General features: G+C 38.6%; 1 protein-coding gene across 7 annotated transcripts in view; it reads left to right on the top strand.

The window, feature by feature from the left end:
- Positions 1-884: 884 nt before the first annotated feature.
- cobll1b (cordon-bleu WH2 repeat protein-like 1b) overlaps positions 885-18606 on the top strand; it is an 89150-nt gene continuing 71428 nt past the window's right edge. For 3 of the 7 annotated variants that reach the window (XM_067409980.1, XM_067409978.1, XM_067409977.1), the window contains exons 1-2: positions 1518-1675; positions 3752-3826. In XM_067409980.1, coding sequence (XP_067266081.1) covers positions 1635-1675; positions 3752-3826 — 116 coding nt within the window. In that variant the 5' untranslated portion in view covers positions 1518-1634. Of the gene's footprint in view, positions 1001-1517; positions 1676-3751; positions 3834-18606 lie in introns of those variants that run through there. The other 4 variants (XM_067409983.1, XM_067409979.1, XM_067409982.1 and 1 more) reach the window with 3 other exon arrangements.

The raw sequence follows: 18606 nt of genomic DNA, 5'->3' as shown, positions 1-18606 counted from the left end.
TTCTGACTATATCACACAATTCTAACTTTATAACTCAATTCTGACCTTATATCACACAATTCTGACTTTATATCACACAATTCTGACTTTATAACTCACAATTCTGACTTTATACTTCAAATTCTGACTATATCACACAATTCTGACTTTATATCACACAATTCTGACTTTATAACTCACAATTCTGACTTTATACTTCAAATATTTAAAAGGGTTATTTCACCCAAAAATGGCAAAAAATTATGTCATCATTTACTCACTCTTGTGTTGTTTTAAAACTGTATGAGTTTCTTTGTTTTGTTGAACACAAAATAATAGCCTATATTTTGAAGAACAGCTGCTGGTCCCCATTGACTTCCATAGTATATAGAAAACCCACTATGGAAGTCAGTGAGGATCCAGCAACAGTTTAGTTACCAGCATTCTTCAATATATCTTCATTTGTGTTTAACAGAACAAAGAAACTCATACAGGTTTAAAATAACATGAGGGTGAGTAAATGATGACAGAATTTTTATTTTGGGGGTGAAATACCACTTTAAGACTATCTCAAGACAAAAGATTAGCTCAGTTTATTCAAAACATGTTTAGACTGTCACACAGGATGTCATGGAAATGTTCACGACTCTCAGAAAAAGAAAAGAAAATCCTCCCGTGATGCTCGTCTGCAGTTGGGTTAAATTTAATTGGTCAAATAACCTTGTTAGTGTGTGTGGGAAGTTTGTGGCGTGCTTTGGTTAACCGGAGAAGAAAACACGAGACTTGACTCGCAAACAAAATGACTTGAGCTGAGATTCATGAGCAATATAATTGAGACTTCATATGTTGTCCACAAATTTGACACGTAGACAGAATAGGAGGAAATAAAAGCACGTGGCCGCTTTTTTGGGTCTTGACTTGGATTAGTGACAGTCTGTTGTTGTAAGAAATATTTTTCTGTGGATATTCTTCAGTAACTCTCCTTAGACTTGTGAGGATACGTCTTTTAAACGACATGAAGGTGAGTAAATAATGACAGAAATTTAATTTTGGTGAAGGCGTCTGGTATGTACTACAGCATCCAATCACTAGATGTCGCTATTTTGCCAGTTGTGGTTCGACACGTCAAGGCAGTATAAAATCCTCCATGTACAAGTGCACTTAAATTAACATATAGGCTATTATTGGCATGACAAACAATATTTTACTAATATGATATTCATGAATGAATTATGTTGGGTTTGAGAAACAAGCTAATCTCTCGCGTGGCATTACTGTACGTGGGATTTGAGCACATTCACTGCTTTGTTAAGACTTTTCCCGTCGGGGGCGACATGTAAATTCGCATTCCCGGAGTGTGAACAGTCGATGAATCCAGTGTGAAGATGGGAGGGCTGGCAGTGATTGTAACTCATCGTGTCATGACTTGAATATGCGGAGCTGCAGTCTCCCTCTCGGTTAAATAGGAACAGAGGAGCGTCTGTTGACAGGGGCAGGACTCTGGAAAATATGGTGGGAGTTGCAGAATTCTAAGGGGGTAACGGGATAGAAGTGATGCAGTTACCAATAAGGAGTGCTTTAAGTCAGCTGAAACGTTCCTAAACCTGCTGAAGTTGTGTTGATGATGGTGTTTTGACGTATTGGTAGCGAGACTGATGACAGTTGACAGCCGCGGGAAACTTCAAGGGCGATCAAGGTAGGTTCAATGAATCATGCTCATTCAAACTATTATACTGTTTTATTCGTGAAACACTAAATTAATTATGGATATAATGTCAAAATTGCTTCATGGTGATGATTGACAAGTTTATTTTTTTATTTTGCTTAAAAAAACTATGTTTTAAAAAAAGTATGTTGAGTCGGGATTCGAACTCATGTCGTTTTGAACACAAATCACACCGGCTAATATGTCAAAAACGAATTCGTTTTTCAACCATATTTCGATGTTGTCTGTATTTTTGCTCAAATACTTTTTATGAAATAGTATTTCGTGGTGATGACTGACAAGTTTATTTTTTGGTTTGCTTAAAAAAAAACTTAAAAAAAAAAAAAGTATGTTGAGTCGGGATTCGAACTCGGGTTGTCTTGAACACAAATCACACCGGCTAAATTGTCAAAAACGAATTCCTTTTTCAACCATATTTCGATGTTGTCTGTAATTTTGATCAAATACTTTTTAGGAAATAGCTTTTTATCGTTTTTACAGTTATAATAAAATAACTATTGTAAGGCTTTGAATTATCATGATGTGTTTAACCTTTTCTTCACAGTTGACAGCCAGCAAAAGCTCAGTGCGTATTTAAACCAATCCGATTTTCCTCCCTTGCCTGTTGAATACAAAAATGAGTTATCACAATGTTGTTATTTTCCATATAACAAAACTGCATGGGGATCACTGGCTGATTTGTTAATTTCCAAGTTTGTGTGAAATAATAGTTGGATGTTGAGGCGGGATTCGAACCCAGGTCACCTTTGAACCACATCACTAGACTTATATTAGGGCTGGGTGTTGAGACAATTTTCACGATTCGATTACTATTCACATGCTTTCGATTCGATTCCGATTTGATATTGATTATTTTGGATGTAGTATTTCAGTTACAGTACATGTCAAATTTTCTCGAGGAAAAAAATCTCTCAACTAATGCTGTAAACTACACATGGGAGTCAGTTGGTACTACTATAATAATATTGAAGGTTAAATTAACTTATTTATATACAAACACTTAAATTACACTCAGTGATGTTTTTTTAATATTAATAAAGTTTAGAATTACGTAATCATATTTCTACTCCAATTTGTTCTTTGAAATATAAACAGCTAAATCGCGGCTGTCATAACTGATTTATTCGAACATGCATTAAATATTGAAGAACATTAAAAATTATGAGTATGTAACAGTGCATAGCTATATTTATCAGAATGTTGCTCTCTAGAGTTCATTTTTCTAGCTGACTAATGAGTTTATGGTCACTGAATATGTTTTTCTGAGGTAAATGTGACGTTATGTGACATTGTTTACAAGCTGTTTTACTGACGTCTTTCTGAGGTTGAAACACTAATTAAGCGATTAAACGAGACATGACACAAATTTTGGTAAGTTGTACTGTATATTTTAACATACCTTCAGATGTTCATGCATGTTTATTTCGCGCTGTAACTGGTATTAAAGCGGAGGAGAGGATGTTCACATGCTTCTCTTTAACTGAGGCGCTAAAGCGATCTGTCACGCCACATTTTGAATCTCATAATAAGATGGACGTCCTTTGAAATCTGAGACTTTGCTTCATATCAAAAGTAACAAAACACAAAGATTATTGCGATTTATTGGATGGGAGGCGCTGCATATTCTGCTCATTCATCAACTGAAAACAGACTAGACTAATTGATTCTTGGGATTTAAGAATCGGTATTGGTTCGTAAAAATGAGAATCGATTAAAATCGAGAATTCTATATTTTTTACCCAGCCCTATTATATATATATTTATATAAACTAAGCTGGTTTGCTGATCTTGACTGGTTTTAGCTGGTCTTTTAGCTGAAAAGTGGCCAAAGCCCTTCTAAAATCGGTCCTGACCAAGTTGGGAGCTTGTCTGGTGTACGTTCAAGATGTTTGTTTTTTCAACAAGGGAACCATGCCCATTATTGACACTGCGGCATGAAGAACCACCTTCTGCAAAACTGACTCGTCGAGTTTAACCTCTCAATCTGTCAGCACTCCCTTTAGGCAGTGCCACGAGTGAGTACAGTGTTTGCTTTCTGTTCTACAGTGCCAGGGATTTCAGAGCCATGCAGGCCGCTGCAGGGATGGATGGTAATGGGCACAGTCGACCGCCTGACCGAAGGTAGACCGTAAGCACTAAAAGATTTACTCCTTAACCCTGGGTTTGATCTGTTTAGAGTAGTTGTGTGGTTACAGTATGTCTTAAACTTAAACTTTTATATGCTTGTTGTATTTTTCTAAAACTTTGATTTTTGCCGTGCAGTCAAGAGGATGATTGAGAATTAGGTTACAAGGTTGTCATTTCTGAGCTTTGATATTATCATATCATTAAATTTATCGTACAGTTGTGATGTTGTTTTCACATCAAAATGATGTCACTTCCTGGCAGATGATGTCATTAGCCCCTTAACTGTCACCCACTTGGCGCTGTTTTTATTTATTGCCTTTTTCACATCACATATTTCAGGAATCATCAACCCCTAGTGGGCGTTGTCATGTTAGACATTACAATTTTTGTTTTTTTTTCTAAATACTTGATAGTCAAAACTTTTCTAATCTTGACAAAACACATATCGTTGGAAAGGTCTGAATCTCAAGCTTCCATATTTTGTTATATAAGTGATATTTGGACAGAAATGTATTAATTTGTGACCCGAAAGTGGGTGACACCTGGTGGCTTTTTTTGGTACAACGCCTAAACAAAATCTCATGGGAACTTCAATTTTTGTGATATCAACTTCAAATTTGGAACACAGCTTGGTTAGACATATGGCTTGGATTTTATGTCTGTATTAGAATAAAAAAAAATTGTAAAATATATATTTTTATGTAAAATATAAACATTTTAATACAGTACATTTGATTTACAGTAAATTTAAAGTTCTATATTTTTTTTCATTCTTTAATTTTTCGAAGTGCTTTGAAGTGCAATCTGATGAGTGTCTTCTTTAAAACAAGATCAAATTTAGGTCTATTCCAAAGCATTCTTGAATTACAACCATTTAAAGGTGCCCTAGAACTTTTTTTAAAAAGATGTAATGTAAGTCTAAGGTGTCCCCTGAATGTGTCTGTGAAGTTTCAGCTCAAAATACCCCATAGATTTTTTTAAATTCATTTTTTTAACTGCCTATTTTGGGGCATCATTATAAATGAGCCGATTCAGGGCTGCTGGCCCTTTAATTCTCCTGCTCCACGCCCACGGAGCTCGCACTTGCCTTGAACAGTGCATAAACAAAGTTTACACAGCTACTATAACCCTCAAATTGATCTTTACAAAGTGTTCGTCATGCATGCGGCATGCATGCGTCGGATTATGTGAGTATTGTATACTGTTATATTGTTTATATTTGATTCTGAATGAATTTAAGGCTGTGCTCCGTGGCTAACGGCTAATGCTGCACTGTTGGAGAGATTTATAAAGAATGAAGTTGTGTTTATAAATTATACAGACTACAAGTTTTTAATAATGAAAATAGTGACGGCTCTTGTCTCCGTGAATACAGTAATAAACGATGGTAACTTTAACCACAGTACATTAGTAACATGCTAACGAAACATTTAGAAAGACAATTTACAAATATCACTAAAAATATCATGATATCATGGATCATGTCAGTTATTATTGCTCCATCTGCCATTTTTCGCTATTGTTCTTGCTTGCTTACTTAGTCTGTTGATTCACCTGTGCAGATCCAGACATTACTGGCTGCCCTTGTCTAATGCCTTTCATAATGTTGGGAACATGGCCTGGCATATGCAAATATTGGGGCGTACACCCCGCCTGTTACGTAACAGTCTGTGTTATGTTGAGATTCTTTTAAACAAATGAGATTTATATAAGAAGGAAGAAACAATGGAGTTTGAGACTCACTGTATGTCATTTCCATGTACTGAACTCTTGTTATTCAACTATGCCAAGATAAATTCTATTTTTCATTCGAGGGCACCTTTAAGTGCATTTTCATGTCTGTGTTCAAAAATGGGGGTTACCATTAAGGGGTTAACTAGCTTTTGTTAGTAAATGGTTTCTGCAGATAGAATTTGAGGATGATGCGGGAAGAACTATAAATTGATTAACAATTAAAACCGTATTGCAAAGAAAACATGCATTGTAGAAATTTCCCAGTTGTACAGTAAGTGTGGATATTTGAGTCTGTAGGAAAGTGTAATGAAAGATTGTAATACTAATGCATGTGTATTTGTTCTTTCGTCTTGTGGATTCAAAGATTATATGGAATGAGGAGAATAGGAAGAAAGTTTCCAGTTTTCAAGCAGTTCATTGCTCATTCCAGCTCCATTTGCTGTAAAGAAAAATCATAGTGATGCATAATGTGAGTTCTGGAATAAGCAATTTTATGTAGCTGAAAGTAAATATATGAATATAATGCACTGGGTAGGAATGAAATTTGTGTGATCTGTCGCTGCAAACCGGGCTGTTTATGAGTGAAGATTTAGACGTTGTGTGTTTGTTTACAAGACAGTCTGACTGTAATTAAAGTCTCTGTTGTCGCAAGCATTGCCTCAACCTTTGACATCGGTGCATTTCCTGCCTGCAGAGCAGAGCTGAGAAACGCTCTTGGACACATGTGGAGGTCATGGGAAATGAACTTTAGGGAGGGGGAGTCTCTTGCAAAATTCTCCTGGTTAATTTCTTTGCTGGGGAAATGAGGAAGTAATTGCATTTGTTACTTTAAAGTTGTCTAGTGAAGAACAGGGTCTACAGTTTTCATTTCCCTCTTAGATATGACTGAAGATTACAGAAAAATGGTTGCTGCGTTCAGTGTGATGCTTGTTAATTTGACCTCAGAGCCATTTGTACTTATCTGGTGTAATAATCCATGGCTGTGGGGGAAATACTACAGTCTGAGAGTCAGAAGACTAGGAAATTTAAAATATACAAACCAGACGCAGAACTGGTCCTTGAAAACCACATGAGGCTGATTAGCCGTCTATATCATGAGTGAGGAGATCTGGACGTTGAATCCTCCATACACATTAGCGTCAAATATGATCTTTATTAACACACTTTGGACTTTAAGACTTTGGAAATTTGTGCTCCATGGGTTCAGATTTTGCTAGCAGAGGATGATGTCAGCTGAGAGCGTTCCAAAGGCTGGAAGCATTTTCTGTGAAATCTGAGAGATTTTTTTCCAGCAGGTTCTCATAACTCTCTATTTCTGCATTATTTTCTCTATCACACACACGTTACATCTCCCACGATGGCTATGAGCACATCCCTGCGTTATTGTGATTTTAATCAGAGGCGAGTCTGATATTTTGAAGGCTTTTTATGAGCCTCGCACAAGCGCTCTGATTTTGCACCCAGGATCATTTGATTAGATTTGCCCATGGGGTTTACAGAGGGAAAGTTTTGCTGTGTTAAACAGCGTGACTCTTAACCACACAGAAGTTGTTGTGTAATTCGGGGGCAGGATTCTGGTTTCTCTGGCACCGCGGGGCATCAGGCCATCAACCGTCTTATGTCTGTGGTGCAACTTTGTTTGTAAATCCAAAATTTCCAGCCTTTTGCCAAGCTGCACAATTTATTTACACTGTTTTTACATGAGGTTTGAATATTTGGTCCAAAAAACATGAGTTTGATTTCACTCTATTACCTTGCAGATCTCTTAGCACGTTGTATAATGTGTCTGTGAAGTTTCAGTTCAAAATACCCCACAGATCATTTATTATAGCTTGTCAAATTTGCCCCTATTTGGGTGTGAGAAAAAACACACCATTTTTGTGTGTGTCCCTTTAAATGTAAATGAGCTGCTGCTCCCGCCCCCTTTCCAGAAGAGGGCGGAGCTTTAACAGCTCAACAACAACAAAGCTGGAGAATCTCATGAAGCCAAAATGAGGATTGTCAGTAACGGTGTTCAGCCTTACATTGTTCAAACCGGAGTCGACATTGATGGAGAGACTCAGGAAGAAGTTACAGATTAAGGGGAGGTAATATAAATAATATACCCTCCCTACGTCACAAGGGGAGTGAAATCTGAGCGACTTTTTTTTTCTTTTTCTTCACATGCTTGCAGAGAAAGTTACTGGGTTGTCCTTTTTCACGTTTTCTGGGTTGGTAGATGAACTGGGGACCTGATTATAGCACTTAAACACCGAAAAAGTCAGATTTACATGATATGTCCAGTTAAAAAAACAACAACAACAACAAAAAACGTGTGAATCAGTGTGAAACTTTATACTTTAAACCTGACATTGTGTGCAATCAATATTGTTGGCTCCTATTAGTGTTGTCATGGTACCAAAATTCCAGTAGTCGGTACCAATACCAATAAAATTTTACGGTTCTCTGTACTAATTTCGGTACCACAGGAAAACCTGTTTGAACTATTTTACTATTTTATTTAACTAGCCTATTTGAAAAACATATTAAATATGATGGTTATCATGCATATACATATTTGAAGCGTGTGTGTGTATCAAAGTCCCTTTAAGACAAGTCATTTCACTCGGCGGCCATCTTTGAAACGCCTCTCGGGCATCCTGGGCATCATGCAATCTATTTGAACGGGGGAAACATCAAATTCTCCAAAACGGTTCGCCAACCTTACAATTAAATTTCATATTTGAAATCACCAATGAAATCTAACAACAACCGGCTCATAAATTTAGTTTCTTAACGCTCGAATCATGACAAAAAAACTATTTTTCAGGCTGGATGAAGCTAATGCGCATGTGCAGACCTAAATGCGCGTCTCTAAGGAGGCGCGCGTCTGACTGTTTCTATAGAAACCGGTGATTCTAACGGCCGCTGAAATGACGCAATGACTTTACCAGTCGGCGATTGGCTTTTATTAAGAAGGCGGGACTTATTCCGCTGTATTGCGAGGTACACTTTCTCCCATTCAAAACAATACGAGTGACACGTCTTGTGTTATTCTATAGTCTTTGGTGTGTAAGTTTCTGTATGTGTATATATACATAGCTCAATTAAATACATTTTGAAATATAAAAAAATAAATAAAAAAATGCTCAAACATCCATTTTGCAACAGACGTGCGTGTTTATTTTAGCACTTCCTTCAGTGAAACAACACACCACAGCCTGTAAAACTATTAAATAAATATCAGTAAATAATGGTAAGGTAACTTAAAGCCGCACACACACTTAACGATTGTAAGGCCGATTATGAATGTAAATTGATACTTATGACTGATCGCGCTCAAACGCGTTCAGTCAGAGCCAGTTGCGTCCAGTCTGCGATTACAGTCGGTGTTCAAATTCCATGTGTAAGTATATAAATCGGTTTCAGTCGCAGAAAACAATCGCTGTATGTTGAGCACAGTCTTAGAATGTTTTAGCTAGTTATTAAATAATAAGACGGTTAAATATTATTTAAAAAAAACCCCAAAAAAACACAAAGATGCGTCATATTGCCGCTCTACGCTTTGAGAGGGATGTGGTACACGAGCAGGAAAGAGAGCATCTCTTTAATAATATCTTCATGTTATTTCCTGATGTTACAAGCGACTGACGCTTGTTGTAAACGGTCTGAAGAGTGAGTTTTATCTTCAGACATTCAGGCCATGTTTGATATTGATACCAGAGAAAGCAAAACTAAAAATCACCAGCGTGTGTGAAATGCACTATACAAATAAACTTGACGTGCCTAATACCAAGCACAAACTGTGTTAAATAGAAATTGATGTGCAAGCAAAAAGTTTTCTGTTCTATAGTGTTTTTTCTACTTTAGCTACTTTTCTACCACAGTAAAGAATGCAAATATAATTAATTAAAAGCGAACTGAAGGAAGAAACATTTATAATCCCCTACGTAAGTGAAGATTTGGGAGAAGAAACACAGATTCTATGTTCAGTGGAATAACTAATGGAATATTGTTAAATTCTCTGCTAATCAGGTGACCAGATCGTGATTCGCAAATCAGAATACAAAGCTGACAAATCTGAAATTTTTTGATTCACGTACCTCTCTCAATTGGCATGAACCAAAATGTTTCCATGGCTGCGATGTCACATTTAATTGTTAACCTATTATTTATTTTGTAAACAAAGCTTTGTGTCATATTCACGTAAATAATGGCACAGCCCTATCAGTGGGTACCGAATATACCCGTATACTCGGTACTCCCAGTACTACAGAAATGCTGATATCGTCACATTTTCAAAATTTCAGTACCGACTTGGTATCGAAGTACCAGTACTTTTGACAACACTAGGTCCTATGACAAATTTATTGTGATTTTTCCTAATTTGTAAGTTGTTTTGGTAAAAGACGCCTATTAAATGAATAAATGTAATGTAATTAAACACTGCCTAAGCAGAGAGATAATATTTGCATGTAAGGGTGTTTTCACATTTGTAGTTCATTTCTCTTGGTTATTTTGGTCTGGATCAAAAAAAGAAAATGATACAATGATGTTCACACTGTCATTTTTAACACCAAACCTAAAGATACAAATCAAAACAACATGCAAAACAATGCTGTGTTCTGGGCTAAATGTGCTTGCTGTATGTGCGTACATGTGATGGTATATGATGGAGCTGAAAACTCATGCAGAGCTTATAAAATGTGTAAAGGAGTCAAAACAGCATCAGGAATCCCTCCATCACACACAAAAAAACGATGGAGACGCGGTTCTGATGCCTGTACCGAACTGTGATGGGCAACATCGCGACTATGACGAGAAAAAATGGGTATGCTTGAGCATTCTGTCTTGTGACATCATGTCCTGTTTTTGGTTCATTTACATCCCTTTGGTCCGTGTTGCGTTCATATTTCAGTCGAACCACACCAGAGTTCATTTGAAAGCAGACAGAGACCCATCTTTTCAGGGTCTTGGTCCACTTGTTTGATGCGCACCAGGGTTCAGATGGCAGCATTCACACTTGCTCAAATGAACCACACTAACATCGCACCAGAGTTCATTTAACTGAACCAAATCTGCCAAGTGTGAACACATAATGAATTAGAATTGAATTCAAACGAAGAATCAAGAGCAATTGTATCTGAATCATATTGAACTGGGAAATCTGAATTGATTACCAGTCCTACTGAATCGCAGTAAATGCAAAGTAATTTTCTGGATTTGTTCGTTAAATATTGTAGCTAATTTGACAATGCAAGTGTTGCACTCTCACATCCATACAACACATTTGACAATATTTAAATCTGTTTTGCCGATTTCCTCCCCAAAAAAGTGCAGATAATGTGGGCCTGCTAATAATGTACAGTGACTGCAGGTGTGCCCACATTTAGCAATGTTTTCATATTCTGGAAGCTCAGAATGGTAAAAGAAGAGACTGACAAATGAGGGGAATTTAAGCTTGATCTCTGCAAATATGAAAGCAAGATGTGGAACTTCGCAGGTGTTGGCAGGACTCTACTGTATGCTGCTGCAGTTTGGCTTCTTTTACTCTTGACATCTGTTCTTGGAATTCCGAGCTGGACGGACAGCTATGGTGTTGTGAATAACTGTCGGAATGTTTACTCGCTCATGATGTCATTTTGTGTGATCTTTAGTCGTTACCAAATGATCAACACAGACACTTCTATCTCAGTGCAGCCTTGACAACAAAGTGTCACCTCAGGGACGGGGTTTGGAAGCTCTTAAGTGTTGTTGCAGATGTTTCCATACTTTCTCACACTCCAATTTTCCTTCTTCATATACTAACACACACACACATGCCGCTTGCACAGCTGTTCTATCCAATCCGGTGTTGAAAGCTACAGTATAAGAACAGTAATGTTATTATTTTGGCTTGACAAAGACTTTCATGAAACCACCCAGAATACTTTATAAACCATCTAGCAACACCATAGATACCATCAGAATGCCTCGTCTAGAATAAACCTGGCTACGAAACCCCTGGAAACTAGCCAGAACACCCCTAGGGATGCAAAGGGGTGAAAAAATTCCAAAATTTCCCAAAAATGTCCAAAAATCCTGGAAAGGCTAAATTTACTGTAAATTTCCAGAAACTTTACAAAATTTCCCAAAATCCTGGAAAGTTTCTGGAATTTTTTCCACCAATTCCGGAAATGGTGGAAACTTTCCAGGATTTTGGAAACTTTCAGGAAATTTTAGAAAGTTTTTGGAAATGTATCTTTGCATCTCTAGTTATTCCCCAGTTGTCATAGACTTCCACGTAAGGCTGTGTCTATGCTGAACAGTTGTCTCGGATAGTTGTCTGGATTAGTGTGGGAGATCTTTTAAACTTTGAAGTTGTTTCTGTCTTGTGAACACTTTGCAGGAAATGAGAGGTTTCGGGTTGGGTGTTTTCTCAATAGAATCAACAGGATGATTAATAGTCAAGCTTTTGACATTTACAGTTTACCGTGTAAGGTTTAGGGTGGTTTTAAAAGACAACTCCCTAAGACACTTTAAGAACAATGGTTAGTCTGGAAAATTTAGACATCTCAGACATCAACAGCCTGAGGCAATTTGAAGCCATAGTGATTCTTTACATTTCAAAGCACACTGGATAAATACTACAAGCCAAGGGATAGTTCTCTTTCTCATATTGGATACCAGAAAATTAACGTTTGGTCATCATTTATTCCCCATGTTCCTCAAAATGTGTATGACAAAGAATAATGCCTTGTGTTTGTACTGTTTTTGAGATTAGAGATTTGAGACCTATTGTTGAAGGAAAAAAAATCACAGGTGTGCATTAGGGCTGGGTAAAAAATATTGATTTTAATCGATTCTCATTTTTACGAACCAATATCGATTCTTAAATCCCAGGAATTAATTAGTCTAGTCTGCTTTCACTTGATGAATGAGCAGAATATGCAGCGCCTCCCATCCAATAAATCGCAATACCCTTTGTTACTTTTGATATGAAGCAAAGTCTCAGATTTCAAATGATGTCCATCTTATTATCAGATTCAAAAAATAAATACAGTTATGGCGCTGTTTAATGTGACGTGACCGATCGTTTTAGCACCTCAGTTAAAGAGAAGCGGCAGCACGAGCGCATTTGATCATCCTCTCCTCCGCTTTAATACCAGTTACAGCGCAAAATAAACATGCATGAACATCTGAAGGCATGTTAAAATGTACAGTACAACTTACTGAAATCCGTATCATGTCTCGTGTAATCGCTCAATCAGTGTTTCAACCTCAGAAAGACGTCATTAAAACAGCTTGTAAACAATGTCGCGTAACGTCACATTTACCTCAGAAAAACATATTCAGTGACCATAAACTCATTATTTAGCTAGAAAAGTGACTCTAGAGAGCAACATTCTGATAAATATAGCTATGCACTGTTACATACTCATTATAATTTTTTATGTTATTCAATATTTAATGCATGTTCGAATAAATCAGTTATGACAGTTTAAATGTTTATATTTAAAAAAAAAACAAATTGGAGTAGAAATATGATTATGTAATTCTAAACTTTATTTATAATAAAAACATCATTGAGTGTAATTTAAATGTTTGTATATAAATAAGTTAATTTTAACCTTCAATATTATCGTAATGTAGTACCAACTGACTCCCAGGTTAAGTTTACAGCATTAGTTGAGAGATTGTTTTCCTCTAGAAAATTTGCCATGTACTGTACGGCATCTGATATACTACATCCAAAATAATCGAATCGCAAGCATATGAATAGAAATCGAATCGTGAAAATTGTGTCAATACCCAGTCCTAGTGTGCATATATGATGATGTTGATGTTAACAAGTATGATGACATATTTGAATTCTTGAGTAAACTGTCCCTTTAAATACTTGCTTCATTTGCTTACTTGAGTAATATGTTATCCTTTGAATGAGGCTGTTACGGTTTGCTGCAGGAAGGAGCACAGACGAGGAGTAGAAATCCAAATACTAGTTTTAATGACGTAATCCACAGGTTAACAGGCATAGAGAAGCAACACAACATCTTACAACGGTGAATGGACCAGGACTGAGTGAACGGGGGCAAACTAAATAGCAAACATAACAAGGGTGATTAAATAGACACAGGTGATACAGATAACTAATGATTAAGGCGGAAAACAGAACATGTGATCACAGAACGAAAACAAAGTCCATAAACTGAAACTGAAACTAAACAGACTGTGACATTATGCCCCCCTCCGGAAAGGCGTGTCCTCACGCCGTGAAAGGAGAAATGGAGGCGGCTTGGGAGGAGGACGAGGGTGTGGCCAGGAGCAGGAACCGGAGGCAGGCAGAAGACTGGAAGATGACAACCAAGGCGGGATTGGAGGAGGTAGGAGTGGCCAGGTGGATGTGACCCAGAGCACAGCCAAGGCGGTGACCCAAGGTGACGTCAACAGTGGTAGGAGCCTTGATGGTGGTTTCGTGGAGATGACCAACGGTGACGGAGCCTTGGAGGGTGGAATCCCCCGCGCAGACGGAAGTCCGAGGCGGTGATGGGATGCCGATGACCTGGGCGGCCGCGACGAAGCCGCAGTGACGACTTTCCGAGGCGAAGGTGGAGATCCGGAGAGCAGAGGACGAGCTGGAGTGACCGAGGGCGGAGGTGGAGCCTGAGGGAGGGCGGAGCTTGCCGAAGCCGAAGGGGTGGAGGGCCGAAGAGCAGCGCACGGCCCGCAAGTCCGCAGCGGAGGCTTGGCGACGTCCGACCCAGGGGGAGCCGACGTACCGAGGGAGCCCAGTGAGTCTGAATGCTCGATGGTCGGAGCCGGAGTCGAGGGGAGGAGGAGTGTAGGTGCAGGAGCCAGGCCGACGGGTCGAGGCAGGACAGAGCACGACGAGGCAGGAGGCGGAGCCACGGACTCCTGACGCCCAGAAGGAGTGACCTCCCAGCAGGACCATGATGAGGCCTCGCCACTGAGAGGAGGATGAGGTGAGTCAATGGGAATGATGGGAGGTGACGATGGCTGGGTGACAGGCTTGGCGATGCTCTGGAAATGAGTGGCACAGGAACCCAAAGATGAAGTGTCCTTACTGGTAGTTATTTGAGGTGGTGGGAGAGGGAGGTTGGGTGGGGATGATAGAACTGTCGAAGAATCAGAATCATTGGAAATGCAGGGATACAAAGTATTTTTCACACCACTCTCTATAAAACTGTCCAATAAGTCCAACTGTTGCTCGCTCTCAGTGGCGGGGGTATGGGCGGGGCTCGCATCCATCCCCTCGAACTCCACTAGGACTCCCACGGCGATGGATGATGACGTCGGCTCACGCCCCTGGTCAGATTCCTGGTGGTGCTTCGGCTCCGGGGCGATGTTGAGCTCCACCTCTTTGTCCTCGGGTGTAGGCTCTAGCGTCGCGGCAGGCGGAAGCTTCCAGTCTGCGGGGGGCACAGGCGTCGTCAATCGCGGTGGTGACGGGCTGGGCTCTGGGTCTGGCCGGGTTCTGAATCGGGACCGCACGCTTTCCAGACACAAATATACGGCTTCCCTCCAACTAAGTCCGGTGGAGTCTGGAAGGTGGGTGGCATGGTAGAGGTTGGCCCTGATCCAGAACAGGTCCTTGATGGTTTCATCCTCCAAAGAGGTCTGTCTAGCCAAAACGCAAAAGTTTGTGGCAAAATGAAAAAAAACGTGGCTTTCCTGGGCCACGGTGATGAACGTGGCCCGTTCATCAAATTTGGGCGGTCCGTTCATCTGTTACGGTTTGCTGCAGGAAGGAGCACAGACGAGGAGTAGAAATCCAAATACTAGTTTTAATGACGTAATCCACAGGTTAACAGGCATAGAGAAGCAACACAACATCTTACAACGGTGAATGGACCAGGACTGAGTGAACGGGGGCAAACTAAATAGCAAACATAACCAGGGTGATTAAATAGACACAGGTGATACAGATAACTAATGATTAAGGCGGAAAACAGAACATGTGATCACAGAACGAAAACAAAGTCCATAAACTGAAACTGAAACTAAACAGACTGTGACAGAGGCTCTCATGTGGTGACAAGACTAGCAGAATGAACACAAGGGCTCTGTTCAAAAACCTAGTGAGCTGCCTTGCTGTCTGCTGTCCCTAACTGAAATCAGCATCTTGATTGCTGATTTGGGACGCCCTGCATAGGCATCCTAAATGTGTTGCATAAAAATACGTTGCCATTCAACAATTTGTGGTCAGTAAGATTTTATTTTTTTAAAGCTATTAGACCGTGTGTCCACTAAAGCATTTTTAGACAGCAGAAAATGCTAGGTGCTCTGCCGAAAAATGCCTAGCTGTAGCGACAACACAACGTTTTGCTCAGCGCTTCAGCGTGAAATAGACTCTCAGGCCTCATTACGCTCCTGGAGTTTTAAAAACACAGTGCTCCCATTGAAAACAAGTGGAAAAATACATTCGCTTTGGAAAAAAACACTTTGGTGTACACACAGCCTTTATGCTTTTTTCTGCATTAAATTCTTAACTTTTTAAATTGAAAATGACAGTAAAGACATTTATAATGTTACAAAAGATTTCTATTTAAACATTAAATATAAACATAAAACATTTTTCTTTTTCTTAAGCAGCAAATCAGCATATTAGAATGATTTCTGAAGGATCATGTGACACTGAAGACTGGAGTAATGATGCTGAAAATTCAGCTCTAGTCACAGGAATAAATTAATATGTCATAATTCAGGAATTTCAAAATATGTTCAAATAGAAAACAGGTATTTTAAATTGTAATAATATTTCACAATATTATTTCTTTCGAAAAGAAAAAAATGATGGCGTATATTGTTGTCCATGCAAATTTTGGGTAAACTAGTCTTAAGTTGGATTGAAGCTTTTATTGCTATTTTTTCAATTTTAAATTATTATTATTATATTGATAATAGTCTAGCTTCATCTGCATTGTTTCTTGTCACAATGTAATCTTTTATATGTATTATATTGCACTATTCAGTTTTCTTATATTATTAATGTTATATTTCATGTCTACTGTGTAATTCCTATGTATGTCTTTACCATGTCTGTACTTTCTTCTGCACTGGAAGCTCCTGTCACCAAGACAGATTCCTTGTGTGTGTAAACATACTTGCCAGCAGTACAGCTCTTCATGATTCTGATTCTGAGAAGTCAGTATTTTAATGTTTCCTATGTTGTGTGCATGATGTCTTAAAATAATACCTACGTAGACAGCTCACTAGTGTCTATAGATGCCATAGATCTTCTGTGCATACCATCCGTCTTGACTCCTCCACATTCCACACATGCACATGCTCCCTCTCTCTCAACAGCTGTATTTAACACTCCAGCCTTCCCAACACTTCCATGAGGACGCAATGCAGTATTTCTCTGTGTGGAACATGAGAACTCCTGATTTCGCACTGCCTTTCCTGTCTGAGGAATACAAGGGCTTTATTTCTCTATGTTGTGTTTCTCAGAGCACTGAAAGAGCATGTGGCAGGACTCCAGAGAACACAGGAGAATGGGGGCTCTTTGTTTTGCTGTCAGGCCTGCAGGCAGTGACCGTAAACTGCTTTGAATGCAGCAAAAAGGAAAATGCTCTAAATTGATTAGTTTGTTGTGTGTCGTGTGTTTTTCGGGGAGTTACACTACCTCCATCAGAAGGCAGATATGCTGTCCTTTTAAATTTTGCGTTCCAGAAGATGATGCACATTGAGTTCCTCAAGTGTGACACATTTGTTGGCGCAACTGTATGCTGTCAGTGTTGCGTGTTTGAGATTGCTAGTACATGCATGTGTTCGCTTGCATTTAAGATGACACATGAGGAGAGACATTGACAAAAAATACAAATTGGACAATTAAGGTTTATTTGGCGTTATTAAAAGCTGAATGTCTGCATTCTCTGACAGTTTTTCCTGCACTATTTTTTTTTTTTTTTGCTGAATCACTGTGTTGTTTTAGCCAGTGTAGTCTGATTCATAAACACATTAGTCTTATGAACCGACTCTTTTTAATGACTAGGCCAAAAAAACAAAACAAACAACAAAAAAAAACTCACAGCAGAACTCTGTCTCCGCTTTGAGATTGTCTCCTCACATCATAAAAACATGGTGAACCTGCCTGTGGGAACTGAAAGAGCTCACAGTTTTCTTGAAGAAATGCTCATTTGCAGACTTTTTTTCACCCTAATTTTTTTCATTACTCTGAAAGTTAATCCATCTAATTGCATCAGAGTCTCACTTATAAATGCATTTTATGGTTCTGCTGACATTTTAGAAGCGATAAATTTATGACTTTTTAATTTAAAGGGATAGTTCACCCAAAAATGAAAATTTTATGTTTATCTGCTGCTTACCCCCAGGGCATCCAAGATGTAGGTGACTTTGTTTCTTCAGTAGAACACAAATGATGATTTTTAACTCCAACCATTGCTGTCTGTCAGCCGTATAATGCGTGTCAAATGGCAACACAGTCTGTAAAAAAAAAAAAAAACATGCACAGACAAATCCACATTAAACCCTGCGGCTCGTGACGACACATTGATGTCCCAAGACACGAAACGATCGGTTTGTGCGAGAAACCGAAAAGTATTTATATAATTTTTTACCTCTAATACACCACTATGTCCAACTGCGTTCAGACCTCACTAACTGAATGCTGAACGCAGTTGGACATAGTGGTGTATTAGAGGTAAAAAAAATGAAATAAATACTGTTCAGTTTCTTGCACAAACCGATCGTTTCGTGTCTTGGGACATCAATGTGTCGTCACGAGCCGCATGGTTTAATTTGGGTTTGTCTGTGCATGTTTTTGACTCTTACAGATTGTGTTGCCATTGACTCGCATTATATGGCTGACAGACGGTGAAACACTGGGGATAAGCAGTTAAACATCATTTTCATTTTTGGGTGAACTATCTCTTTAAGTCTTGGAATCTGAAGTGACCCCCTGATGTGGCAGTTTATTATTGTTATTAATAATAATAATAATAACTAATTTGTATTATTTAAAAAATATTTAATTTTATATTGATTAATTAATATTATAAAGATAATTATTTGATCAAATATTCTTTAATAATTAT

This window comes from Chanodichthys erythropterus, chromosome 14 (assembly GCF_024489055.1).
Source record: "Chanodichthys erythropterus isolate Z2021 chromosome 14, ASM2448905v1, whole genome shotgun sequence".
Lineage (NCBI taxonomy): Eukaryota > Metazoa > Chordata > Actinopteri > Cypriniformes > Xenocyprididae > Chanodichthys > Chanodichthys erythropterus.
This window is presented reverse-complemented; position numbering and strand designations above follow the sequence as displayed.